The sequence below is a fragment of the Elephantulus edwardii genome, unplaced genomic scaffold (assembly GCF_000299155.1).
Source record: "Elephantulus edwardii isolate Elephantulus edwardi_28Jun2011 unplaced genomic scaffold, EleEdw1.0 scaffold00113, whole genome shotgun sequence".
In the NCBI taxonomy this organism is placed as follows: Eukaryota; Metazoa; Chordata; class Mammalia; order Macroscelidea; family Macroscelididae; genus Elephantulus; species Elephantulus edwardii.
The window spans coordinates 8,785,239-8,813,190 of NW_006399863.1; the positions used below are offsets into that span (position 1 = coordinate 8,785,239).

A 27,952-nucleotide genomic window follows, 5' to 3' on the forward strand; every position below is an offset into this window, starting at 1 on the left:
GTTGTGACAGGGGACCCAAGGCATTTCTCTGGGTTACACAGCCACAGCATTCCCCACCACAGTCCATGCCATCTGGTCTCCCCACCCGATTACCTGTCCAAAGGGTTGGTTCCACTTCAGGGGTTTTTCCACTGTTTTGGATCTAACCTATCAGAGAGTTGAGACACCACAAGTGTGCATATGGACTTGATGGCATATGGTCAGGGGAGGGGACATTTGGTCTCCCTGGAGAGTGTTTAAGGAGCCTGAGTTGTACTGGGCTACTAACCGAAAGGTTAGCAATCTGAACCCACAGCAGCTCTGTGGGAGATGGGTAGTCTCTTTCTATAAAGGTTTACAGCCTCTGAAACCTGGTGCAGGTGGAGGGTCACTTTAAGTCAAAATACTTAATGGTATTGGTGTACGGAGTGTTTGCTACACACACATTACCCCCTTTTATCCCCTAATCCCAGCAGTTCCAGGCAAGCAGCCAGGTAGGGGTCTTACAGCCCCACCTCCCGGCCAGCACCAGCCCGCTCCTCCCTCCCTCTCCAGCTGTGGAAACTTGTACCTCAGTCTAGAAAAATGTGCTTTCTGGAAGTCAGCTACTTGGCTGCCAGGGCTGGCCAATCAGGCACCAGGAGAGCCTCACCCACCTCCAGGGGCTGGTCCACAGGGCCCTGGACCACAGGCCTGGGGGGCAGTGCTCCAGAGGGAAAAGGAGGAGGTAGGGAGAGGAGAGGAGGATGGGGAAGCTGGGGGAGGAGAGGGGAGATGTGGTGCCTAAGGAAGCAGGACGGCTGCCCAGTACAGTCAGCTGCATTCACGCGCTCGCTTGCCGAGCCACTACCTTCACTTCTGCGAAGGCCTCAGCACCTTGTCTACGAGGCAGTTATCACACACTCTGTTCACTGCCCCTTCCCTAGGGCAAGGGCTCCCGAGACATAGTCTAGAATTCAGACAAGACCCCTCTGTGGCAAGAAGAGGGGACACACAAGAATGAGATGTGGTATGACATCAATCATCTCCTTGTCATGTCCCATTGGACATACGAGGACACTGAGGCTGAAAACGGTACCATGACAGGCCTCTGCCTTTCAGCTAACAGAACAGAGATCTTGCACGTGTCTGTGTGAGAATCATGGTGTATGGACAAAAGAGGGGACCTTTAGCCTCCCTGGGGAGTGTTTAAGGATCTCTGGGATTACTCCAAGATGCTAAGGAGCAATGATGTCAGTTAAAAGACTAAGGTGCATCCGATTCAATGATCTTTTGAATTACTTCCTATGCGTCCATAAGTTGGACAATGACTAAAGATAGCAGAAGGATCAATGCCTTTGAGTTGTGCTGTTGGACAAAGAGGGCTGACTATCCCATGGGCTGCCAAAAGAACAAACAAGGATGTTTGGAAAAGGTGCGATTAGGATGCTCCTTAGAGGCAAGAATAGTGAAACTTCGCCTTACTTATCTGGGTATGTTGTTAGGAGGGGTTAGTCCTCGGAAAAAGACATGCTTAGAAGGGTGGAGCATCAGCAAAGGAGAGGAAGACCCTCAGCAAGACAGACCGACACAGTGACTATCGCTCCTGTGTATCAGAGATGATGAGGATGGCACAGGATAGGGCTAGGTTCCGGTCCACTGTTCACAGGGTTGCTAAGAGTCACAGCTGATTCAACAGCATGTAATAACAATAGTGATGTAGTGCATAGTATATTGGGCTGTTAACTGAAAGGTCCGAAGTTCAAATCCACCAGCAACTCTGCATGAGGAAGACAGTCCCATGTAAGACATCAGTAATCCAATGAAAGATCTGAATGCAGACCTGCCTGAGGCCTCGGCTGAGTTTTTTTTCCTCTCTTGGGTCTTCCTGCTTTGTCCAGAACCAGCCTCCAAGCCTCTGCTCATGTCCTGGCTACGTTTTCCACCTCTCGGCACTTTTGGACCACCCTCTGCACTCCCCTGAGACAGGCTGGCCAGAGTAGGTCCCACCTGCTCCCTGTCCCTTCAGAGACACTCTGGGCCCCCTGTAGTCACTCAGAGGAGCCCTCTACTTTCGGCCCAGGCCCCAGAGCAGAGAAAACCCCTATATATAAACACATTTGCATGAAGGCTCAGGGCAGTCTCTCTGCTACCAGGTCAGCAACTTTCGGCACATGACGACCAGCAGTGCGAGCAGGTGCCACCGGCTTCTCAGGACAAACATATCCCAACAGCTTGGTCAGTACCATTTACTGTTTATTTAGACACAACAAATAAAAGAACCTAGTGGCTCAATATAGCTTGTGCTCTTTTTTTTTGTCATATATATTTTTTTTAAAAAAACCCACATCACCAGCCCCCCACATTTTTTTCCCTACTGAGCAATATATACAGCCTATTATATAGATATATGTATGTATATATATGTGTGTATGTGTATGTATATATATATATGCATATATATATCTTCAATAGAATGTAGTTACATTCAAGTAATGAAACACAAGATTTACAATTTCCCCCTGAGGGCAGAGGAAAGGCAAATTCACACACAGTTCACAGAGGAAGTACCATAGAAGCCCAGCCAGCCAGGGCCCAGGCTCCTCTGCAGGGAGGAAGGGAGCAAGGAGGGAAGGACAGCAGCAGAAATCACAACAATCACACTGTTGCTTATTGTGGGGGCGGGGAGGAGGAACAGAGAAAGGGTTGAGGACCTGGTGGTTGTGGCACTGGCAGCCCAGGGCTCCCCGGCTTGGGCAGGTCGGGGGGTCATGTCTAAGGACTTCTCTTTTCCAGGAGGCGTTCGAATTTGGGGTTCACAAAGGAGAAGCCGGCAAATGCCGTCTGGTCCATGGAGTCTATGAGGTTTTTGTCACTGTAGGAGAGCCGGGCCTTCTCATTCAGGAACTCCTGGTCAAAGTTACTGTAGTCTCCAGCAGACTTCTGCAGACAAAAGACAAGAGTGCTTGAACAGGACCAATGGAGATGTCTTCCAAATACTCCTGCATTTTGTACCTACTAAACAACTATGTCCCCTGCCCCCAGGACCAGAATTCCTTATTGGGTTAGGCCAGAACAGAACCATCCTTAGTTAGAAAAGGAAGCCTTGAGGATTAACTGCCTCCTCTGACATGAATAGTTTGGTACCATCCATTAAACAACAACTGATCGAAGATTCTATAGATGAATCCCGCTCAAAAGAGGAGAAAGATGCAAAACAGAATTCAAATTCTCACAGAATCCACACTTTCTGGATCCATGGAAGCTAGATGAACCCCTAAAACTACCACTCTAAAATAATCTATAAATCTTAAGAAAAATATTCCCTGAAGTCTTCCTTAAACCAAAGCATAGTTTAGTTCAGCCAGTACACAATATTCTACTGAGCACTGTGTTCTTTTAAAACAACTACCTATATGGAATCAAACTGACAACAGCAACTTGAAAGTTTAGATAGGAAGCTGAGGAGGAAGTGAGTTTATGCTAACAGAGGAGGGAAGTGAGCACACAACCCGAAGGATCTCATCAAGGTCACCGAACTGTATATGAAAATGTCTGAACTGGTATATTTATACAGTGTATATGAACAGTGACCTTCTCCAACAATTCTGTCCACAGATGTAGTCAATCTGATTCCTATGCAGCCCATCATGTGAGATCCATGAGTAAAGCTGTGGTTGTGTCTTTTAAATAAGGTATTTGAAATGAATAAACAAATCACTGAAAATACAAAATTTGATCATCCTATTTCCAGCCTCATTTCTAACACAAATACTATGTTAAAATTGGACAATCAGACATATAAAAGAAATCAATTAACTCAGATCTCCAGCCTCTTGAAAATTGGTGGAGCAGAGAGTGGACCTCGGCCCACTTCCTTGCCTGTCCATTCCTGGTGCTGAATCCCTTTGGATGGCTCCTAACAGGTCTCGACTACTCCCCACTGTCTATTGTTGCTACTGAGCACATCTGTATTATTTTTCTTAGTGCAGAGTGATCGTTCATCCACTCTATATATCAAAAGTGAGAGGCTGTGTGATTTTCTGACAGCAAGCCAGACCTGTTTCATGTATGTAGTTAGTTACTTGCCCACCCTGGGATGCATCCATTTGAGTCTTCAGTCCCTACTGTAGGGGCAAGTGCTCTGAAATTCCAAAGCACCAGAGTGGGGCACAGCACACAGGGTGCAGCGGGGAAAGCACGGCCAGGTAGAAGAGAAACAGAAGGAAGACCAGAGTCCTAGCTTCTTAGGTGCTCAGGTTGTGCTGACTTCCAGGCCCAGTTTAGCTCTGCTCTTTTCTTGGCCCCCTGGTGGCCTCTTTGTGTTCTGGGTCTTTGTACAAAGCCATCTCCTCTAGCTGCAAAGCCTCCTAGCTCTCCTCTGCCTGGCCTAATCCCACCAGCCTGCTCACATCCCACTTCTGCCAAAGTCCCTTCCAGACCCCTTCCTATCCTCTGGATCCTGGGCTGGCAAACTCTCCCAACGACAACTGATCATGTGTGGCCTGTGGTATCTCTTGTACTGTTGTCTTGTGGCACTATTATCATCAGTGTACAATCTCTTAGACTACCTGGGACTTCTCTCGATCCCTGGGACTGGTCTTCCTTTTCACTGTGCAGCCCAACACCCCTCCCCTAAACCTCACAGACACTTGGCAAATACTTATTGGAAAATGGATTGTCTGGAAAGGAAAGAACTGAAGGAAATGAAGTGGATTGGAGGAAGCATAGGCCTTCGTTGAGATTCCCAAAGCAAAGCCCCATGCACACAACAGGCATTACAAAATACACTTAAACAGGTATCTGGATTCACAGTCCTCAGAACCACTTTTGTTTGTTGAAATGACTGAGCGAGAATAGAGAGGGTGAGAAGGGCAAAGGCAGTGACTGAACATACCGGAGAGATGGGAGAAGCAAGCTCGCTGGAAGAAGGGGGAGGAGGAAACAGTGACTGACAGCAAGACTAGGTGAAGAAGGAGGCCATTCCAGCGGCGGACAAGGCAGGGTAACATGAGTGTGAAGCCGCACCCCAAGCAGGCTCACGTACCACTTTGGGCTTGAAGGGTGGGGTCACCTCTCGCTTCTCTAGCAGAGTCCAGTTGATGGTCTTGAAGAAAGGGTGGATTCTGATGTTCCCTGTTACTCCTAGCCTCTTGGATGGGTCTCGTTCAAATAACTGCAACCCAACAGAGGGCTTGGTTAGCACCCAGGAGCCACGGGCAACTGAAGACTCATCAAACCCCTCACTGGCCCGTGAGTGACAAGATGGGTGCAGCCCAGCCAGTGGCTCAGCCGGGGCACCGTGGGCCGAGAGGACTTGTGAGTAAACGTATTGTCTGTGTATTGAGAGTGTGCTTTCGGCCCGGGACAGGACTGAGTGTCATGGCTATTTTCTCTTGCTAGTAACTCAGTGAGGCAGGTTCTCATTATCCCCATTTTGAAGATGAGGAGACTGAGATTGAAAAAAGCTCAAACGATCTACCTACAGTCACCAGCTAGTCATGCTCAGAGCTTGGACTTCCTCACCCTGAGCTCTTAATCACTGTGCCAGGCAGATTCCGAGCATGGGACTTGGATAGGAGCCCCTACGGTGAGAGAGCAAGGCCCACAAAATGTTAGGACTGGTGTATGGGTCACGCTGCCATTACAGAGGCAGGAAGATGCCAGTATTCTGACGGCCGAGCATCTGTCAGCCCCTGCTCCACCCAACTGCATCCCAGGCCCCCACCTTCTCCAGGATGTCCTTGGATTCCTTGGTGATCCATCGGGGGTAATGGGGCGTGTCCACACGAATGGACTCGAAGAGTTCGTCCTCATCGTCACCGTGGAAGGGAGACTGACCGATAAGCATCTCATAGAGAAGGACCCCAAACGACCACCAGTCCACCGAGAAGGAGTACTTCAGGCCCTGCAGGATCTGGGGAGCAGGCAGCAGGTCAGTCAGAACTGAGGAGCCTAGCCAGGGCCCCTCAGTCTCTGGGACTTAGCTAGTACACCAGCCCTTGGAAAGGCCTCCCTGTCCCACCCTGGCAGATGGACTCAGCTCACCTCGGGGGCAATATAGTCAGGGGTGCCGCAGAAGGTGCTGGCCCGGCCTTCCCCAAATATGTTTTCCTTGCACATCCCAAAGTCAGCAATCTTAATGTGGCCGTCTCGGTCCAGCATCACATTGTCTAGCTTGAGGTCCCTGAGGAGGGTAGACAGAATACTCATTAATCACCCATTTCCCTTCTTGCCAAGCCCACCCATCCATGTCTCTATTCTCAGCCTTGGCAGTCAGTACTCTCTCAAAGCTTCAGGAAAAGAGCAAAAGGAGGAGCAAAAGAGGCTAAAAACAGGGCTTCCTGCAAGACATCTACTACATGCTAACACCGTGTGCACACAGCTATGCCATAAAGAGCAAAATAAGGCTCAGAGAGGGGACATAAATCCCCCAAGGCCTCCTGGTCATGGGTGGTGGAAGCAGCCCATGAGCCCAGTATGACTTGACACTGCAACATAAGAGTAATGTCTGGGGAGTGCTGGTGGCCTAGTGGTAAGAATCTGCACTGCAATCCTGAAGACACAGGGTTCGAATCTGCCAGCTGCTCCACAGAAGAATAAGGTCTATTGGTTTATTTTCTTTTTTGGCTTTAAGAAACAACAATTTCTTTTCCAACAGTATAAGAGGCTTCAAATGCTAGCCTTAGGGGAAGATTTTTTCTCTCTGTCCTTGTTCTGCTAAGCTACCACTCTTGGGTAAGCACTCTTCCCCCATCTCTGCTTCTCATTTCTTTTTCTTTTCTGATGTCATATTGTTGCTTTAAAATAAATTTTTAAAATTGTGCTCTAGGTGAAAGTTTTTAACTTTCCCCAAATTCTTTTTCTCAATCAACAGTCCACACAGACGTGAACCACGACTGTAGCTCGAGTTGCATCAGCACCTTCTCCATATCCCCCGCTCAGTCTCCCACTTCCATTCATTCCATTTCCCTCTCTGCCTTCTCATGTTTGGTTCTGGGCAGACACTGCCTTTTGGTCTGATGCACATGACAGTTCTGAGAAGTACATTCTTTACATTGTTGTTGGGCGCTCTCTGCCAGAACCAATCCATTAGCTGATCACCCTGCAGGGTTTCAGAGGTAGTTAATGGCATGGGAGGGGACTGCCCATCTTTCTCCCATGCAGCAGCTGGTGGATTTGAACCACGTGCTTTTGGGTTGGCACTCTAACTCCTTACCACTAGGCCATCATCTTTGTGGAAGCAGAGTACAGTATCTTTCTCCCACAGAGTGGCTGGTGAATTCAAACCATCAAACCATTCAGTTGGCAGTGAGGCACTTAACCACTGTGCTACACGGGCTCCTGCCATTTAACGTCGCTGTCCTTCATTCCTGCACATCTCTCAGTGTCTTCCTTCGCCTTGGTCAGGTTGTGCTGACTTCCTCTGAATTGAGTGTTGTCTATTCTTCACTAGAATAAGAATTAACTCATCTATTCTCTCCTGAGTGCTTCTTCTTCTACCCCTGGTGACCATCAGAGACTGTGTCTTTCTGTGTATAAACCTAGTTTTGGGTTTTGCTAATAGTGATACTTGTCCTTTTGTGGTTTGCCTTATCTTATTCGGCTTAACGTCCTTCAGGTTCACCCAGATGGTGATATGTCTTGTGGAGTCATCATTATTCTTTATCATTCCACTGGTCTGGTTGTATGTGCCTGCCATTGGGGTACCCACTGATGCCCTGATGAACACTTGTTTCCATCTTTTCACTATTGTGAATAATGCTGAAATCGACAAGGATGTGCATTTGTGTATTTGTGTCACCGCTCAGACACCTCTAGGACTTTTACGCAGGAGTGGAATTGTTGGAGCACACGCTGTTTCTATTTCTAGCTTTTTGTTTTGTTTTGTTTTTATTATTATTTTTGTGTGCGGGTACGGTCAAATCAGATCTGACTGGTACAGGAGGAGATTGTCCCTCCTTCCTCGGCAGAGCATCTGGTGGGTTCGAACCATGCACCTCTGGGATTGTAGTTGCAGCTCCTTGCCACTAGGCCACCAGAGCTCCCCTTATTTCTAGCTTTTTAAGGAAGCACCACCATATTGTTTTCAATGGTGGCTGACCCCAGTGTGCAGCCCCATCAGCAGTGTATAAGAGCTCTAGGCTCCCAGCAGCCTGGCTAGCATTTCTTTTTCTGTTTCTAATCAATGAGATTCTATCTCACCCAATGTTTATTTTTAGTAATTAGTTCTTTGAGGAGATAATATACATTCATGGTAACAAGATTAGGTACTGCAAAAGGACACAGATTACAAAATTCCTTTCTCTACCTTCAATCTCCAGGCTCCCTTACAGAAATTCTGAACATGTACAAGAGTATTACAGAAAAAAAAGAAAAAAAGAGTATTAGAGTATGCCTCTCAACCTCCATTTTTAAACTTCTACCTAAGATTTGATGCACACTGTCCACCAATCAGCACCCTGGGCTCTCTATCAGCCTTTTTGATGGGTAGATGGTATTCCAAGGTAGGATGGGATTATAATCTATTTGGTAACAAATTTATTAAACCAGTTACTATTGGTGGATATTAATTATTCTCAGATGGGGCTTGAGAGCAAGACTGTCTAGTCCAAGAAGAATGTCCAAGTTGGATGGTGTCCAGCTACAGAACAATCTGGTCAAAGATTCCATAGAAGAATCCTAATCAAAAGAGGGAAAATGTAGAACAGAATTCTATATTCTGATGAACTCAAGACTTCCTGGAGCTATGAATATTAGATGAATTTCTGAAACCACTGCCCTGAGACAATCTTTAAACCTTCAATCAAAAGCATCCTCTGAAGTCTTCTTAAAATCAAGCAACAGTTTAGCTTAATTAGTGGAAAAAAAATCTTTAAGAACTAACTCTAGAAGTCCCAATCCACAACATAAACAGTTCTCCAAGCATCCTGAAAAATCTACAACCAGGAGAGGATAAAATAGATGAATGGGACCTTCTAAGAATCAAATCTCTATGCACATCCAAAAACTTCTCCAACAGGGTAAAAAGGGAAGCTACAGAATGGGAAAAAATATTTGGTAATGACATGTCAGCTAAAGGACTTATATTTAGAATTTATAAAGTACTCGAGCACCACAACAAGATAAACAACCCAATTGAAAAATGGGCACAAGATATGAACAGACACTTCACCAAAGACGACATTCAGGTGGCAAACAAACACATGAAGAAATGTTTAAAATCCCTAGCTCTAAGAGAGATGCAAATCAAGTAAGAATAGCAAAATTTAACAGAACAGCAAACATCAAGTGCTGGTGAGGTTGTGGTGAAACTAGAACCGTTATTCACTGTTGGTGGCAGTATAAAATGGAACAACCACTATGAAGGCAGTACGGTGCATTCTCAAAAAGCTGGAAATAGAAATACCATTTGACCCAGCAATACCACTACTGGGAATATACCCCAAAGAAACCATAACTGCCACCCAAACAGATATATGCACACCCAAGTTTATCGTGGTTTTGTTCACAATAGCAAAGCGTTGGAAACAATCTAAGTGCCTATCAACAAATGAAAGGACAGAGAAACTTGGGTATATTCACACAATGGAATACTATGCAGCACTGAAAAAACAAGGAACTCATGAAATATTATACAAAATGGGTGACCTGGAGGACATTATTCTGAGTGAAATATCTCAATCACAAAAGGACAAACACTGCATAGTGCCACTATTGTAAAATGGGACATCAGGGTGGGGAGGGACTAAGAAAGATGGGATAAATTATGTATACTGCATTGAAACAGATGAGGGAGAGAACTGTTTAAAAGGGATATATGATTAGTTATTATGGTCATGACAGGAGTCCAGAACAAAGGCTGCACAGTGGAGTGGACCTGGGGGGAGGGATTGTATAACTATGAAAGATTTTTTTTTTACTTTTCCAAAGAGAAGGTCGAATTAGGGGGGTGGGGTGCCGGAAGAAAAGTGCAACAATGAATGGATGGAAATCCAAAGTCTCTGTAAACTTATATCAAAATTAATAAAACACACACAAAGAACTAACTATATGGGATCAAACTGACTAGAACAACTCAAGATTAGATAGAAATCTTCAAGAGCAGTGAGTTTATGCAAATGAGAGAGGAATAATGCAGAAAGGGAAGAATAGTTGTATGACTCAAGAGTGTAATCAATGTCATTAAAGGTATCTCTCTGGAGACTAAGGTGTGCCTGATACAGGCCATGGTTTTTGCAATCACTTGTTATGCATCAGAGAGTTGGACAATGACTAGGGAGGATAGAAGGAGAATTGGCCTTTGAGCTGTGGTGCTGGAGAAGAGTATTGAATGTACCATGGACTGCCAAGAAAACAAAAAGATTCATCGTAGAGAAGGTTAAACCTGGCTGCTCCTTGGAGGCAAGGATTCTGGGGCTTCGCCTGACATACTTTGGACATGTTGTAAGGAGAGACAGGTCTTTAGAGAGGGACATCATGCTGGGTAGAGTAGAGGGACAGAGCAGGAGGGGAAGACCCTCTATGAGGTGGATTGATTCAGTGACTGGGGTAATCGGGATGGGTGTGTCAGAGGCAATGAGATTGGCACAGGATAGAGCACAGTTTAGGGCTGTTGTACATAGGGTCACTATGAGTCGCAAACAACTCGACGGCACATAACAACAACATAAAAAAAATCATTCTAAAGCTAAAAAGGAAACTCTGGCAGCTTAGTAGTAAGCAATTATACTGCTAAGCGAAAGGTAAGTGGACTGAATTCACCAGCTGCTCTGGGGGAGAAAGATGGAAAATTTCCTGTTTCATTTTCTGCCTCTGAAATCCTGCTGGACGGTCAGCTATGAATTGGTTCCAACTCAAAGGTATTTAACAACAAAGAAAAAACAACCAACCAACCAAATCAAACCTGCTGGTTCAAAGAGCAGAAAGTGTGGCAGTGAACCTGCTCTCCCTGCCCCCGGCAGTCTGCAGGCCTTTCCGTGGGGGAGTAGCAGTTCACAGAGCACTCTAATACTAGAACGTTTTGGTGAGCGCCTAACTGACAGACTAACCCCAAGCTAAGGTGGGGCCAGCTCAGAGCAGTCAGAAGATAAAATGGGCTGGGGTCTCCATTGCTCTCAACATCTTCCCTACCCCGTACCTGTAAATAATTCCTTTGCTGTGTAAAAACTGCAGCCCACAGAGGATCTCGGATGCGTAGAACCTGGGCGAGAGAGACAGAGTGTTCTGAGATTTCTGCCTGTAGCCTTACCCCCACCCCAAGTGGCAGGAAATGCTGCAAATAACTCCATGGACAACCTGGGCCTGATCAAGCACATCTTGTATCAGGCAAGTAGGGGCTGACAGCCAAGGGAGAAGAGAAAATTAGAAGGAAAAACTCTGAATGAGATCATTCTTCCCGCTAACACAAGAGTCTATGCATTCATACAGATAAAACACACATACACATGCACATAACTGGGATGGAGTCACGAATGTGGCCTCACACAGGGGTCTGAGCCAGGCAAGTCCAGCCATTATTTGAGAGCTGCTCTGTGTGAAGCCCAGGAAAGGGGCAGGACCTGAAGAGCCTCTTGCATGGTGAGCCCAGGGTATCCATAACCCGCCCCCTCTTAGCCCCTCAAGTGCCAGCCCAGGCTGGCTTCTCTAGGGAGAGGGAAAAGGGATAGAAGGCAGACTGGCAGGAACCCCCGAGTCAGATGTCCCTTCCCACACAGTTGTCACATACGTGGCACGGTAGAGCTCGAAGCGGCCTTTGTCCTGGATGTGGTACATCAGGTCTCCCCCATTGAGAAACTCCATCACAAAAAACAGGTGGTCCTGGGGTGGGGGAGGGTGGTAAAGAACAGGGATGGGCAGGAAGCTCCCTCAGTGAGGACCACTGACATGAAGTATGGGAAACCGGCCCCCTGGGTTGAGGGGACCACTCTGCCCAGGGCGGTAGGGTAGGTGTGAGAGGGGAAGGGCTCATTCATATTTAAGTGTCTGAGAGGAAAGACAAGACCCTGCTCTAAAGGTGTCTGTCTCCAGGGAGACACAGCCTTAACTTGGAGTGTCCAAGAGATCACATGGCCCTGTCTCTAGGGGCCCGAGGGGCTATGTGTACAGGCAATGGCAGTGGAAGGGATGAGCACCTTGGTCTGGAAGGTGCAGTAGAGATGGGTGAGGAAAGGGTTCTCCCAGGCGAGCGCCAGCACTCGCTTCTCCACCATCGTGCACTCCACATCATCATCGATCAGAACCACGTCCTTCTTGAGGGCCTTGATAGCGAAGAACTCCCCTCTACCCTTAAGCTCTGCAAGCAGCACCTGGCGGGTGGGCAGGGATGCTGAGCAGGGGAATGCGAGGATGAAGGTGGAAGCCAGGGCCAGGGTGTCATGGTCCCACCTGCAGGCTCCCAGCCTCCACTTGCCCAGGGAGGAAGAAGCAGGGATAGGACTGGAAGTTTTTTTGGGCTCCTGAGCCTAGTCCCTTGGGCTGCCCCAGGGCCACAGCTCTCCTCACCTTCCCGAAGCTGCCTTTACCCAGGACCTTGTGGAAGGTGAACTTCTCGATGGTGCACCTGGTCCTGCCCTCCCAGATCTTGCCATAGGTCCCATTGTTGTCTGTCCAGGAGAGAGTGTTTCAGGCTCAGGCCTCTGCCTACAGGGGTGTCCACCTCTCAGGTTCAGGAGTGGGCTGGGTAAGGGGTCCCCTTCTCAGGAGCACTACTTCCTTCGAGGTCACAGTGGACAGTGGGAAGGAGACTGGGTGCTACCTTGTACCCTGACATGGGACGCAGGCTTTCATGTAAGAAACGGGTCTTGTCTCACCTAAGGAATCATCTCCCGAGATTCCTGGTTTCTTCTCGAAAGTCTGGTAGATCCCAACAGGCTCTGAACTTCCAGACTCTGACTTACGGGAGGATCTCTATGGAGAGGACAGAGGTTAGAGGCTTTGGACAATCACACCATTGTTAAAAACCCCAACTCGAAGGAAGGTGCCCCTACCCTAACTCCACCCACAGTACTGAGGGGAGACAGCACCCTCAGGTAACACACCCATCCATCTCCACCATCACAGAGTCGCCTCTGGAAGGCACTGATTATGAGCTAAAGTTTTAGAAGCCTGCCTCCCCCATGACTGACTTACTAGACCAATTTTTTTACCCTCCTGTTGTATGCTGTCAAATCAGATCTGACTGACACAGAGGAGACTGCCCCCTTTCTCCACTGGAGCATCTGGTGGAGTCGAACTGCACGCCTTCAGGATTGCAGAGCAGTTTCTTACAACTAGGCCACCAGAGCACCCCACTAGACCAATGTTTGTTACCTTAATATCTGATGGATTAGAGAATTTTACCTCAAAGTTTTGCAGCATTCCTCAAGCCCTAGCCATCCAAACATCCACATAGTCTTTGAGGTCCTAAAGATTTCATTAACCAACCCCCAGGTTTCCCCCAAGTATGGAACTGCTTAGATAACTAATTTCTTCTTAGGACAAGCCTAACTCCCTCCATAGCCCAATTCTTGAACTGGAATATTCCAGAAGCAGGGTCCTGAATACAACCCCCACCTAAGGTTCCCTGGGATACTGCCCCTCCCTCCCCTTCACTGTCTTGGGCCCAGTATCCCACAAAGCCTGCCCACCTGGCTAACTTGGTTCAATGCTTCAGCCAAGAGCTTCTGGTTGATGCCGCAAAGGTTGGCCACCTTCCTCTGGCACTTATGGTGCACATTCATGCCGCAGTCTGGGGTAAGGGAGAGGCCGAGATGTCAGGGTAACAAGGGTCCCTTGGAGGTAAGCTTGGGTAAAGGCAGGGAGGGGTGGAGGAGGGACCAGGTGAAATGGGGGCTCCAACAGGGCCTGCTGGGTACCTCATCTTTAAGGAATAAAATAAATCTGAAGTCATCATGTGCATTTTCAATATTTCACTATTTAAGGAAGAAAAAGCAGAAGATAGGAGTCTAATCCTAGGACCCTCAATGTTTGGGCCAATTCAGACAGGTCCCTTCCCTTCCTGTAAGATGGGAGCCACATGAATCTCGGGGTACTCCACAGGCCGTGCTCAGCTCTTTCTGAGGAACCCTCTGTACCCCTCACAGGAATCATCTAGTCCTACTCACACCATTTTACACCTCAGAAGACTAAGACACAAAGACCACAGGCCACCTGTCCTGTGGTCTCACAGTAGCCAGAAAGGCCAGCAGGATGGCCCAGGTGCCTTCACATAGGGGACCACCAACCAAATGACATGTGGGTACAGGATTCTTTAGGGAGAAGGCAGCCATAGTTAGCTTAGTGTTAAAATTAGGTAGTTAACTGTTAGGAGTTTAAAAGGTTGAGGTGAGAGGAGTCCCAGCTGGGTGCACCTCTCTCGCTCACAGCATACCTGCACATTTTAACCCCTGCTTCACCAGCCCCCAGAGCAGGCTGCCACAGTGGTCACAGAAGGTGGGGCTCATATAGTTGTACACCTTGAACCGGTGCGGCATGTCGATGTTGAAGCGTTCTTTCTGGAACTGGGGTCACAGGCCAATAGTCAATTCTAGCTCTTTCTTCAGCTCCTACCCCTCCCCTAATGTCATGGATGGCAGGATGCCCGAGAAGGCTCCACTGGGGAAACCTAGGTCCCAAGAGCCAACACCGGAGGCAAGGCAAGATGAAGCAAATGGGAAGGGAGGGTGAGCCCAGGAGGGCAGGGGAGAGGAGAGCCCAAACACTCCCACCTAGCCAAGCCCCCCAGGTCCCCAAGACTGTGGGCCTCACCATGGTGTCCCGGCTGTTGGCCGCGGTGCCAGTGCACCGGCCGATGATCTTGTCTATGCATTTCTTGTGGATGGCAGCGTTGCATTCTTGAGGAGGCACAGGCCAGGGGGCGGTTGGGAGGGCACAGGGAGGGGGCAGAATCTATGAGCTGGCGCCTGCTGGCCCAGGCCAGCCCGAAACACAAAGCCACCGTTCTCCTTGACCGCCCACACCCTCGCCCTCACAGAGGCCTTGGGCCAGACCAGGGTTTCTCTCTCCTCTTGTCAGACTGGCAGGAGGGGGCCTGGAGAGAATGGGGCTGGGAAGATGGGCTGGCCTGAGGGGCCTCTGAGAATAGGGAGGGCTTAAAGCCTCCGGATGAACTGGGAGGTGGACAGAACAAGGAGCGTGGGGCACCGCAGCAAGGAGAATGAGGTGTAAGCTGCCTTTTCCTTTCCTACATACAGGTCCGCCAACAGCCCCAGTGTTCTCTACCCAGCTTGCACACAAACACACACACATCCAGACACGTGGACACGCACAGGGCATGTGTAATAGTGATAAGGGCCTACTTACATTAAATGTTTACTACCATGTGCTGGGCACTGAAAACATAACACTTTTCTATTTTATCTCATTTAGTCTTTACTCTGGACTGTATTATCTCTCTCAGGCACAGAGTAAGCCCATATGGCTAGAAAGTGCTATAGCGGGGATTCAAACTCAGGTAACCTGGCTTCAGAGCTTGTGCTCATAACTACTACCCTACATGTCTCATGCATGCATCATCATGGAGAAAGCGTTCTCATATGTCTCATGTGTGTATCTAGCTAATAGAAACATGTATGTAGCCAGTAGTATGCTAGGAATTGCCTAATCACTGGCTCTAAGAAAGAAAAGAGCCCTCATTTGTACAATGGCTAGATTCTATGGTATAAATAAATACTCCTATCATGGACGACTTCACTCAGTGTGTGTGACATCACTGAACCCAGAACTGAGAAGAGATACAGGGAATTGGCCCTTGTGAGCAGAAGCAAGTCGGCCTTAGCTGAACGTACTTATACGCAAATATACTCGACATGGATATTTCGTATACATAGAATCCCAGACACAGATTCAGGTATTCTTGTAAACATTCAGGCGCCAGCAGGCACACCAGGTTTATCGGCAGACAAACAAGCTGTGGAGACACTTACGTCTGCATTTGTAGCCTTGCTTGTTGAGACCCCTGAAAGGCAAACGCCCAAGGCCAGGTGAGAGGGGACCCCAGATGTCAAGGCCAACCCTCCCCTGCACGACCTCCAGAAGACGCACCAGACAAACTCCTTGCACACAGAACAGAAGGTAGGCTGCCCGAAGAAGGTGGCAATGAACTCATGGTTCTTGATGTAGTGGATCTTGGCCTGTTTGATGGCTCCACGGCGGTTCATGGTAGGGAACATGGCTTCGTCCTCACCCCGAAGAGACTGTTTGCAATCTAAGGGGTCACAGGGGGTCATGCCTGAGAGCACGGCATCCTGGTAATCCTTCCTGGGTTGGCCCTGGGTAGGCTGCAATGGGGGCTGTTTTCCTAACACCAGCCCCAGCAGGGTAGACCCTAGATTGGGGGGAGGTCTTACCTGTGTCCTCCAGGAAATACTGCACTGACATCAACACCTTGGCCTGGGGCTGAAGGTCCAACTATAGGGTTAGGGTAGGGAGGGGAGGGAAAGGAAGGTCAGTGAGGGCGGGCCTGGGCCAGAGTGGACTCAGAGCCCGCCCCCATACTTGGTCCCTAGAGGCCAAGCCAGGCCTGGCAGCCTGGCCAGACACCTGGCTTCCCAGTGTGGGCAGGACCCCGCCCCGAGCCACGCCCTCACCCCTCACCCAGGGATATTATTACATTTAGGGAAGTGAAAGGATCCAGCCCACACAGCCAGAGTAGGAAGGGAAACTCCCCACCTCAAGCCTCTGCTGCCCCCTCAGTGAGGACTCTGGAATAGAGAGAGCATCCTGTCTCTCTATGTGCACTGCAAAAGACACACTAACACACTCCAAGCTGGGTTTTAAGCTTTATTTTCAAAAGCTCATCTTCTCCATGAAGCCCTCCCTGATTAACCATCCCTTCTGTTCTGTATTTCCAATCTCCTCACACAGACTAGATGCTCTTGAGGTCAAGACCCAAGCTTCCACTTCCTAATTCCCCCCAAAACTCTGGGGTGACTGGCACTCTCCCTTGGGGTAGTGGAAGAAAAGCACAGCAAAGAACCCCTGGGTGTCCCTTCCTGTCTGGTCAAGGGAGGGAAGAGTGGAACCCATGTCAGTGTTTCTCCTGTCCCTTCACCCCTCTCTGGAGGCTGACCAGAGTCACTCATGGTCACAGTGCCTTTTCCTGTTGAGATATCTTGGCTGCAGGAACCCATACAAAACAGTGGGGGGAAGGGTGTTCCTGGGGCCACCAGAGCACAAGCTGCTTGTACACAGCCGCACACTTTATTTGGACAGTCCCATGGCAGGGGACTTCATGTAGCTCCCCTTTACAGTTGTGCAAATAGGCTCGGACACTGAGGATCTCAGAGGTGAGATCTGAGCCCAGGCTCTGTCTGTCGCAGCTGCACTCTGGCCATCCGCTGCCTGACCCTGCAGCATGCTCACCCAGCACACATGTCACCCATATGCACACACACGCATGCATCCACACGCGCACACACATATCTACATCTGCATATATGTATGCATCCGCATGCAAACATGCATCCACATGCACACACACGGCACACATCCACATGTACGCGTGCACAGGACCAGGGTGCATGTGCTCCTCACCCAGAACTCAGCTTTGCCATTATTCTTCTTGCAGCGCTCAGCCAGCACCGACACGCCCACAGTCACCTCAGACATTGGGTCTTCAGCCGCCCGCATCAGCACGATCTGGATGACACGGCCCTCATAGATGTGAGCGTCAAATGTTGATTTCCACTCAGGGTACATGGTCGGCTTCTTCTGTACCAGTGTCTTCCCACGTTCTGCAAAGGGGCCAGGTGGGCACAGTTGGGGTGGGACTAACTTGGGCCTTCCCTGGTCCTCCTGCAGCCTTCAGTTCTGGCAGAAATACTGGGACTGTCACTCCCTCCAGAGGGTCCCTGTGTCCAAGGGACTACTATGTTGATTTCATCAGCCTCACTTGGCTCTACGCACTTCCGTACCTGCAAGTGCTTAAGTATCCCCCGACCAAGGCACTGCCCAGGCCCCATCTTCGTGCCCTCTTCCTATAGCCCTGCTTGGATGTCACCTTTCCTCTTTGGATGTTCCCTTCCCCCTGAATTCATTTAGTGAACACGTGCTGAGAGTTCCCATATACCAGCCATGGTTCTGGAAGCAAGTAACACGGCAGAAAGAAAATGGACTGATTGTCTCTCCCAGAGTCCCAGTCTCAGTCAGGAACAGATATGAACATTAGGGAGTATCAAGTAAGGGTTTCTGGAGGAAAGAGAAGCTCAGCTGAACCTGAGAGACAAGCCTGGGCTAACCAGGAGAGAGCCCAAGCAAGAGAAAATAAGGTAAGATAGTTGCCTCCTCTAGAAAGCCCTCCCTGACTGACTCCAGGGCTGGTGACAGCTGACTCCTCTGGTCTTACATGGAGGGCTCACTACTTGGTGGCATACCTGCCTCTCCAACCTAAATATAAGTCTCATAAGGGCTAGGTTAGCCCTAGAATACAGTAGAGTCTTCAACACTCAGCACAGATGGGCACATGGAAGTTGTCGGATAAGCTGAGAGACCTCAATTTAGCCAGCATTTATGGTCCTAAAAGGACTCGGTGGCCTCTGCTTTTGTGAGCTGGACAGCAAAACAACCATGAGGAGGAGGAGCCCCCAGAGGCCTGGGGCATGAAGCCAGTCCCACATCCCAGCTGCACTGGCTGTCCCAGTGTCGCCAGGGCCCAGCCTCCAGGGCTACCTGTGCTGAGTGCCTCCTTCATCTTCACGGCACAGAAGGGCTGGTTCGCCTCATCTGGGACCTCCATGGAGCCCAGTTCGTAGGAGTTGAAGGCGATGCGCAGGAACGGTGCCATGGTGGGGTCTGCAGCGGGGCTGTGCAGGGACAGAGGACAGACAGTCAGGCCAGGTCCAGCAAGGACAGGCAGGTACCCAGCTCCTCAAAGGTGTCCCATTACCAACTCTGCCCATGTGAAGCTTGAAGGCACCACTCCTAGTTGTCAGTGTTAAAAATTGAAACATTTTATGTATATCCAGATATATGGCATCCCTGGTAAAAGTGGAAGATGTGGAAAAGTGGGGCCATCAGACAAAAGCCAGCAGGCATAGGATGGTCACTCCCTTTATCAGACACTCAGTCAGTCGAGGGGTACCCTCTTCATTCCTCTCTGATATCAGCTGGGTCCTAGACGGATCTGCATCTACGACTACTGAGTCGTTCATCTGGGGGCCATCAGGGCCTCCCTCTCTGTGCCATGTGCCCAGTACAGTACAAGCTGGCTCCAGGGCCTCAGTGCCAGGAGATGTCACTCAAGATATACAGGACGCTAACCCTCCTCCCTCCACTCTGCCCCATGAAGACTTCCTTGGTTTTCAAAACTCATTTTTTACCCACAACTACTCAGGCAGATAGGCAGGGCCTAGATGTCCCCTCTGACTTTTCAGCAGAGAAACAGAAACCCTGTAGCTTAATCAAATCGGAAAGCTGGGATTCCGTTCACCCAGAGTCCAGTGCTTGTTGGGCAGGACAGAGAGGCCTTGCTCATATCAGCGAGCCTGACCTCAGACACTGGGAGCCCCTCAGGGTCAAGAGCCTCGCAGCCACCTGGAAGGCGGCCAGTACCTCCAAATGATTTATTCCTCAAATAGAAAATTACTTTAATGCAAAATGTAACACCAAATATAAACTTCAAACCTCACAGGCTGGACCGCACACAGAGGCTTCTCTACAAAAATAGTGCCTATGGCAATCAGTTTTAAATGCTGAGCGATCTCGCACAGCTGGTGATGGAAATTCTGATGGTGAACAGAGACTGCTCAGTGGTGCCTCCCTCGAGCAGTGCCCAGGGCCCACGCCATACCTGCCATACCTAAGACATGCCTCCACCCCCTCACACCCCCATTCCACAGCATCCCCCAGGCTGAGGGTCACATAAAGAAGGTGAGCCTGGGGGTCCTCTCAGGTTGCTGTGTGTGGAAGAGGTTCATGTGTGTAAGCACACACATGTACACTCACACAGCTGCAGACACTGGCTGCAGGATCAGGCTTCACACATGGGCTACACCATAACTGTGGCTGAATGAACGTTTACGTGTATCTGTGCACATGCATTTGTATGCATATATCCACATGCATTAATCCATGTGTACAGACAGACTCAGACCTGCGCCCCTCCCAACACACGTATGTGAGCACATGAAACACGGGCCCCATCCCTGGGACAGCTCCCAGCAGCTCCACAGGTTGGCCTGGGCAGTCAATCAAATCCAGATGAGCTCAGAGGAAACACTGACCTCAACCCACAGCTGAGCCCGGTGGGCCTTGCCAGGCCTGTGAGGCCAGCAGCCAGAGCAAAGCAAAGGGACCAGGTGGGAAGGGCCCTGCCACGTCCTCTGCCTGGCGTGAATCCTCCTCATGGGAATGAATGTGGGTGTGAGAGCCCATGCCAGAGCCCAGACCCCAGAGCCTATGGTCTAAGGGCAGCTAGGTGGGCAATCAGTTCTGGAGCCGCAGGCCAGCATCCACACCGTCTCGGCAGACTGGGAGGGAGAGGCACTGTGGGCTGCTGGCTCCTTTCTGGACTGGAGGCTCGTAAGTGTGCATGCTGGAGTGTGTGAGGGTGCGTGTGGATACAGCACGCCTGTGTGAGCGTGACTGTGTGCAGCTACTGAAATGCGTGTGCCTGTGAGGATGTGAGTAGGTGGCACGGGTGGGTACTCAGCAAGTGTTGATGTGAAGAGCAAGGTCGTGTAAGCCTGGCTGTGAGCTTGTGTGATTCTGGGTGAGTGTGCCCCCACCCTCAGGAAGGAGGACATCTTATCCTTCCTACCCTCCAAGCCCGAAGTGGTCCAAGCCACTGCACCCCGGCAAGCACTCCCTGGGGTTCAGAATAATTGGTTCCTGCACACACTTGCTGTATGCCTGCATCTCAGCACACATGGCTGTCTTGCAGTTCCTTCCTAACGGATTAACCTCAAGAGCCAGGTGGGACAAGACTAACTTCTGAGCGCCTTAGGAAGAAGGCTAAGCAGGCAGGCAGGGATAAAGGAAGATAAAGGATGCCATAGAGGCCCAGATTCCAGGAAGGATAGTGGGGTCAGGGGCAGCCTCAGGTGGCAAAATGACAGTCGGGCTTTCTGGACATAAGACCTCAACACCAACACTCACTTGACTGTGAACTCTGTGAAGGTCACTTGACTTTTCTGATCTGACCCTCTGTCATCCTCATGTTCCAGATGGAGAATGGTTCAGAATTGTCATGAAGATGTGAACTCATGTAGGCCAAGAGCCAGCATCAACCCAACAGGCCCTGGGGGGCACTCACAGTATCATCATCACCGCTTTCCACCTGGTGTCTCAACCTCACCTGTGCACCTCTCGTCACACAGGATCCATTCACTTCCCCTGCCCAGAAGACACTCCTATTGATCTCATTTCTTGAGTAGAAAAAGCAAGTCTCCAGAAGCATAGGGCAACTGATCCTGGAGCACCTGGGGGTTCCGAGCACCTGCCAGACCAGGCGCTCCTCTCCGTTGCCTCCCCTCACAGCCTGGTCCAGATGGCCTGTTAGCGTCAAGGCTTCCCCAGGAGGAGCTGCACATGGGACCATCAGGGACTGTGTGGAGGAGGCCAGGGAGTCAGAGAAGGCCCAGGAGGGTGAGGCAGAGCCTGCCTCGCTAGGCTCCTCGGCCCCTGGGTTGCATGTCAGACCTGCCCTCCATCTCCCTAGGGTCACACTCAACTGCCACTCACAAAAGCCACCACAGGAAAAGCCACAACCACAGCAGCAACTCAGAGCCCCAGTCTCAAACTTGCAAGCCACGCCACAGCACCATGGAGGAGAGGCTGTGGTCTTCACGGCAGCCCCAGCAACCCAGCAGCAGCCTGGCACGGTATGCTAGAGAGTCAGACCAGCCCTCACTTTCTAAAACTAAAGCAAGGGCATGGCCCTGGGCTGGTTTTGCTACCTCCTTGCCCCAAATTATACCACCCAGACCTGACGAGGGAGATGGACACCCTCTCTCAACGCTGCATACACAGTGGGGCCAGAGTCTGCCCACTTACTTTGTAGAGCGGCTCAGCAGTGGTGGGAGTACTAGGGGCTGAAGTAACAGCACAAAAGCAAGGTGTGCTGGCTATTTATAGGCCCCATGCAAATAGGCCCAGGCCCACGGGCCCCAAAGGAAGGCTGCTGTGGGCCCAGGCTCACCACTGCTCTACAGAGCTTTTGGACAGCAGGGATTTGGCTTCTTCACAGCACGCCATGGGCATTAGCCCAGGAGCCAACGGAAACTGGTTAGGTCCGCAGTGGCTGGCAGTCTCCAGCCTCCAGCAGAAGGTGCCCTCTGAATCAGAGGGCACAGGCCTTGAAGTCAGAAGGCCTGATGTGAATCTCAGCTTCCCCATATTAGAACTGTCCTTTTCTTGAGACAGCCAATGGACCAGATGCCTGTCTCAGGCCGTGCACAAGCCCACATGATCTCTATACGGATCTAGGAGAGAAACCATTTAAATAGATGAAGAAATTGAGGTTTAGAGTCGATAACTTGCCCACGGTTATAAAGACAGTAAGATGTAAGAAAGACCTGATATTGCTGCCTATACAAGAGATGGGGATGGAGGGGTGGGGATAATGGTAACAGATGAAAGTGCCAAGAAATTAAACAGAAACACAGATATGCTGGAAAACAGAGGCGATAGGCACCCTGCATGTGCCCAGGGTATACACACCTGCTTCCCTGCAAGCTAGTCCCAGGCCTGACCTTGAGGAACTCCTCCCTTTCTGCATGAAGGGGTCTCCAGACCTGAATTTCTATCTCCCCTCCTCTCATAGCCATATGGGCCCATCAGTCACTGGTTCTCAAACCCTGAGGACAGCAGAACCCTTGGTATGGGTAGGAGGGTAGGGTGGGCACAGACATGTGGGGCCAGGAAAGTGTGGCTGCCCAGGATCTCAGCCCTGGGATGAAGGCCCACCGACCCTGATTCCCACTCTGCCCCAGACCAGCAGCCCCAAGGCAAGGGAAGGCTGGGTCAGGCCAGAGCAGGCAAGTCACCTCCTCTAGGACAAACAAAAAACTGCTCCCTGACAGTCCAGGTCGGAGAGCGAGGCCCAAGGTGACCAGCGCCCTGGACAGAGTGCCTCAGGCACAAAGGGGGACCCTGAGAAGAGGAATGTGCAAGTCTACATCCACGTGTACGCTGTGAGTTTGTACAAGCAGAAGCAACAAGAGACTGGGGACACAACTAAGGACAAAAATATATTTTTCTAATCACATGTGACTTGCCTATTGGCCATTTTGTTAAAGGTGAAAACCAAAACCCAACTGGTCAAAATGTCCCCAGGCAATAGCCTTGCAGAGTCTAGAATGCCCACCTCACTGTGAGGAGGGAGAAGCCAAGGCCATAGTCTGTTAGGTCCTGTCGCTCCCAAACCCTGCAGGGTCCCCTTCATCATAGCCCTTCACTAGAGTCTGATTCTGCCTCGAAGGCCACAAGGTGACTGACACTGGACAGAGGGATAAATGGAGGACAGGGGAGAGGCCCTGATCTTGAACCTCTCCCATGATTCAGAGGTCACGACCTCACCCTCGAGGGGGGCTCCTTCAGAAACATTTGCCAAAGGAACAAGAGGCGACAAGCTGAGGCCAACCAAACTGCAGCAAGCAGACATCAACTGTGGTTCTGGTGTGTCTGAGACCTGGCTCCCTTGAACGGACCAAGAGAGAGCTGAAAGTCCCCAACACACCACATCACGCTGTCTCCTTGGAGCACACCTGCCAGGCCTTGGAGTCAGCCCATAGCACCTGCCACGGGAGTTACGACCTGCTGCCAGTCCAGACTGTATGGTGAGTGGCAGCAAAGAAGGGGCTAGTGCCATCCTGGGTTCTCCATGGGATGCAGACCCTGCCTCAGAGGAGTCCCCAGTGCAGCCCACACTGGCCATGAGAGATGAAAGGAGAAGAGAGGAAGGACAAGAAGACAGGAGGGAGGGAGGGAAGGAAAGTGAGAAGCAGTGTGAACAGCAGGAGTGAGCAGGGCCAGCCAGGCAGAGGCAGTTTCGACAGGGCAGAGGGGCTGGGCGTGGCAGAAGCTGCCAGGCTGGGCAGGCAGGCGGGTAGGGGCCTGGCTGGGAGGCTAGCCACCCTGACAGCCTTCCCAGACGGAACCAAGTCAAGGGTTGCACAACCCAGGAAATGGGCTGAGCAAGAGCAGGAAGCAGGAGGCCCACAAGATCTTCCTAAGGCCCCTCCACCAGAGCCTGTGCTCAGCCCCTGTGCCCAGGCCTAGTCGGGAGGAGAAGCAGCTCATCTCAGTGCAGATCCAAGGCAGGGATGCTCCCCATGTCTGCTCCTCCTCAGGATCAGCACCTCAGCTCCCAAGAGGGACCCCTCCTCTATTCTCCACAGAGGCCCGCCATTCCTCACTCTCCGCCTCACCACTGTCACCACTCCTGGTCCCTCCTTTCATCATCCATCTTCCCCAAGGCTTGGAAGCTCCCACGCTTCTGCTGCCCTTACAGAAAATCCACCCTCAGCCTGGCATGCTAAGCAGCCCCCACGTCAGGCCCGTCCTCTCCATGTGACTGCTGTGAACACGTGCCTCGCTTCCAGAGCCCATGCTTTTGTGCATGCTGTTCCTTCAGCCAGAACGTCCGTCTCCTCAACACCTACATACCCTTCCAGGTAGTTCAAAACGGCTGACCCTGGGGGATCTTGCCCTGTCCCCTGGAAGTCCACTACTCTGTGAGGCTACCGGGGGTGGGGGGGGTTAGTCTTAGGCTGAGGGCCTGGGTCTATGGTATGGGTGGGCTCTGCCTTCTCAGCCCCACTGCATGTCAGACTCTTGCTGAGGTCATGTCAAAAATCCCATGGTTGGGCCCAGTCAGGGCCCCTGGAAGCAGAGAAGGGACTCAGGGACAGAGCAGCATGATTTGACCTTTTAGGAGCTTAGCACCCTAAAAACCCTATGGAAGAAACGGATCCCCTTGCTAGGAAAACGTGAGCTTGATGCAACATGATTCTGCATACAATGGGATGGGGCTATAAGCCTCGAAAGCCAAGTCCCACGTCACCCCCAGCATCTTACCAGAAAGTAAGACACAGGGGAGATCTGAAGGAACCCCCACCCTGGGGGAGACTCACATAAATGGGAAATTACAGAGGAGGGCAAGACCACGGGCCACCCAGGAGAGAGCAGGGTAGAGAAGGGGGTTCGAGTAGAATGATGGTAGAGGAGCTGTTTGTTGACTGGGGTAGGCAGAGGTGGGAGGACAGGATTGGTGGGGGGATAGGATCAGAGGGAGGGGTAGGAGTTGGCCATAAGCAGAGGGTCTGAGGGGTGTGAGGGGCAGCCCTTGAGATTCCATTATCATCCTGGCCAGCACACAGAGGGTAGGTGGGCAGCACCTCCCTGGTGGCTTCACCCTAAAACTGGGGAAGCCCTGGGCTGAACCCCAGGGAGGACTCTGTTACCCCATGAACAAAGAACAAAGGCTCCTTGACAGCAGAGCCAGAAAGCTGGCCCCTGCAAGGACAAGGGGGCCTCTGTGAGCAGTCAGGGAGGGGGACCAGCCAGCTCCCCCAGAACCACACACATGTGCATGTACAGACACACCCACCAGTGCAGACATACAATCTCACACGAGGGGCCTTGTTCCACCTCAGAGGCGTATGCGCGCGCGCGCGCGCGCGCACACACACACACGGGATGGACACATGGGTGAGTCACAGAAGCAGTCCAGGGTCAGACTAAGATACACACACTTCTGTGGTGACTCAGTGATACATAAATACATAGATATACCCCCACTCACCAGCTCCCATACGTGCAAAGATATCCAGGCCTGCACAGACCACACGGGACACAGAGGTCCCTCCTTAACACACACACCCCAGCGCTGTGAGGTCTGAGTATGAAATCTTAAACACACAGAGGTGTCACAGCACACAATGTACACAGCCACAGAGACACTCACGAGTAGTAGATCCGCGTGCAGGATCCCACACCCACAGACGTGTCACTGCACTTAGTACGTGGGGACTGAGACACTCAGAGGCAGGAGATCTGCTTGCAGGATCCCACAACCAGAGAAGCGTCACTGCATCTATGTACACCGGGACTGAGACACTCAGAGACAGAGGCAGGGATTTAAGTGCATGATCCTACATGAAAAGAAGTACACTGCTTTTAATCCACTCCGGGACAGAGAGACCCACCAGGAGATAGTGACAAAGGCAAGTATGATCCCACACATGCCTGATGAGGGTCTGATGCCAAACAAGCCCAAATGCAGCTTTTTCTACCCAACTTCCCAGGACACAGAGGCTGGGGAGAAGAGGAAAGGGCAGGAAGGGAAGCTGGGTATCAGCGAGACCAGGTCCTCCTACCAAAGGAAGTAGAGAAAGCCCCTCCTGACTGAAAGCAAAGTCCACAGCATGTGACGGAAGGAGTGGGTTGACCAGGCACGGTGCTAGGCAGGCCTCTGCCCACTCGCCCGCTGAGGGGCTCTGAGGGGAAGTCAGTAGAGGCGAAGAACGATGCCTGGGAGTCACAGATGACAGTCACAAGCCTGGCACACGGGAGGGGGTGGCTTTGCACCTGCATAGTTTGGGGCAGCCATGCCAGGTGCCCACACGTGACCCTGTTGAGTCTTCAGACTTACTAGACAGAAGCTCTTAAAAGGAGATAGAGTAATGTGTCTAACGCCAACAAGGAAGACCAAGGGACAGAGTGGAGGCCACCAGTCCTCGCCTTAGAACTGCTTATTCCACCTCCAATAGAGCAAGGGTATGAGATTAGAGTGGGAAGAGACCCTCTAACAGTCCCAAATAGGTGGGCTGCAAGCCCTCTGTGCACCGCACAGGCCCCCTCCTACAGGAAGTCCTCATGATTTTACTGACTGTTAAAAACAACCTGTCTGTTTAGGAGAAGTTAAGACAGCAATATTGCTCTTTTGCACCCCAATGAGGAGAGCAAGGTCTTCTCACTTCAGAAATTAGAAGGAAGAGGCACAGGAACATAGGATGCTGTTCCACACAGAGCAGCATGGCAGGGCTTGGGCTGCACTGGACAGGACTAAGCTTAGATCTGATCTGACCTGGGACCCTTCCAGCTTGGCCAGCCTGTGATGGTGTCCTCATCTGTAAAATGGAAACGATCAGGTCCTGCCCACTGGTTGTGCTCAGTGCACAGAGACAGACAGCATCCAAAAGTCATTGCCATTGTCATCCTCTCTCCACTCCTGACTGCCTAGCTCCAGCCATCCTTAGTTGTTGTTAAATGCCACTGAGTCAAGTATGACTCATAGCAACCCTATGAACAACAGATCTGAACTCTGTCCTGTCCTGTGCCAGCCTCATCATCTCTGACACACTTGAGCCCATTGCTGCAGCCACTGTGTCAATCCACCTCTTTGAGGGTCTTTCCTTTCTTTCACTGTCCATCCAAATTTTCTTCTACCAGTAAGAAGGGACTCTCTTAAGCCACCCACCCCAGAAATGCCTTGCTCTGGAAAGAGATCTAGGGGGCCAAAGGCAGCCTGACCAGCTGGCTGATTGGCAGAATCCAAGCCTTCTGATACCAGCTCTGTAGAGCACTTCCTTAGAGTCCCTGCCTTGACAAGAGGCCACCAGCTCTTAGACTCAAGGACCCTGTGATCTCTCTCCCAGATCCCGCACTCCAGCCCACACCACACAGCCACCTGAGCCAGCCCTGGACCTTGGCGATGTCCACTCTGCTGCGCCTGTTTACCCAACACAGCAGAGACATGATCCAAAGCTTCCGGGACTGTTGTGAAAACAGCAGCTCAGCCACCACAAACCTGCCCACCCTACCCCACTCCGCTACATGCACCATGGTGGGGACCTTGGCAGGACAGTCTAGTCCCACGCTGTACTCAAGGGCCATCAAACCTCCTGTCAAACACCCACTGAGGCTTCTCCCTCCATCCTCCTGCACTCCAGGCTCGTGGCTGGACCTACCTGCCGGACATCCCAGGTGGACATCTCCGGAAGCACTCAAACCTGTTCCCAATCCAGGGTGCATGTCGTCTCCCAGGGGCCCC

At 50.9% G+C, this 27,952-nt stretch overlaps 1 protein-coding gene across 1 annotated transcript; it reads right to left on the minus strand.

The window, feature by feature from the left end:
- Positions 1–2,733: 2,733 nt before the first annotated feature.
- PRKCD (protein kinase C, delta) lies at positions 2,734–18,742 on the minus strand. The gene is made up of 18 exons (XM_006892289.1): positions 18,628–18,742; positions 17,494–17,693; positions 16,308–16,368; positions 16,003–16,165; positions 15,885–15,916; positions 14,707–14,792; positions 14,330–14,459; positions 13,587–13,687; positions 12,771–12,867; positions 12,670–12,672; positions 12,463–12,563; positions 12,093–12,266; positions 11,687–11,778; positions 11,099–11,161; positions 6,007–6,145; positions 5,687–5,875; positions 5,006–5,134; positions 2,734–2,901 (listed from the first exon to the last, which is right to left on the minus strand). The coding sequence occupies exons 1-18, from the start codon at positions 18,740–18,742 to the stop codon at positions 2,734–2,736; spliced, it is 2,043 nt and encodes a 680-aa protein (XP_006892351.1).
- Positions 18,743–27,952: the final 9,210 nt, after the last annotated feature.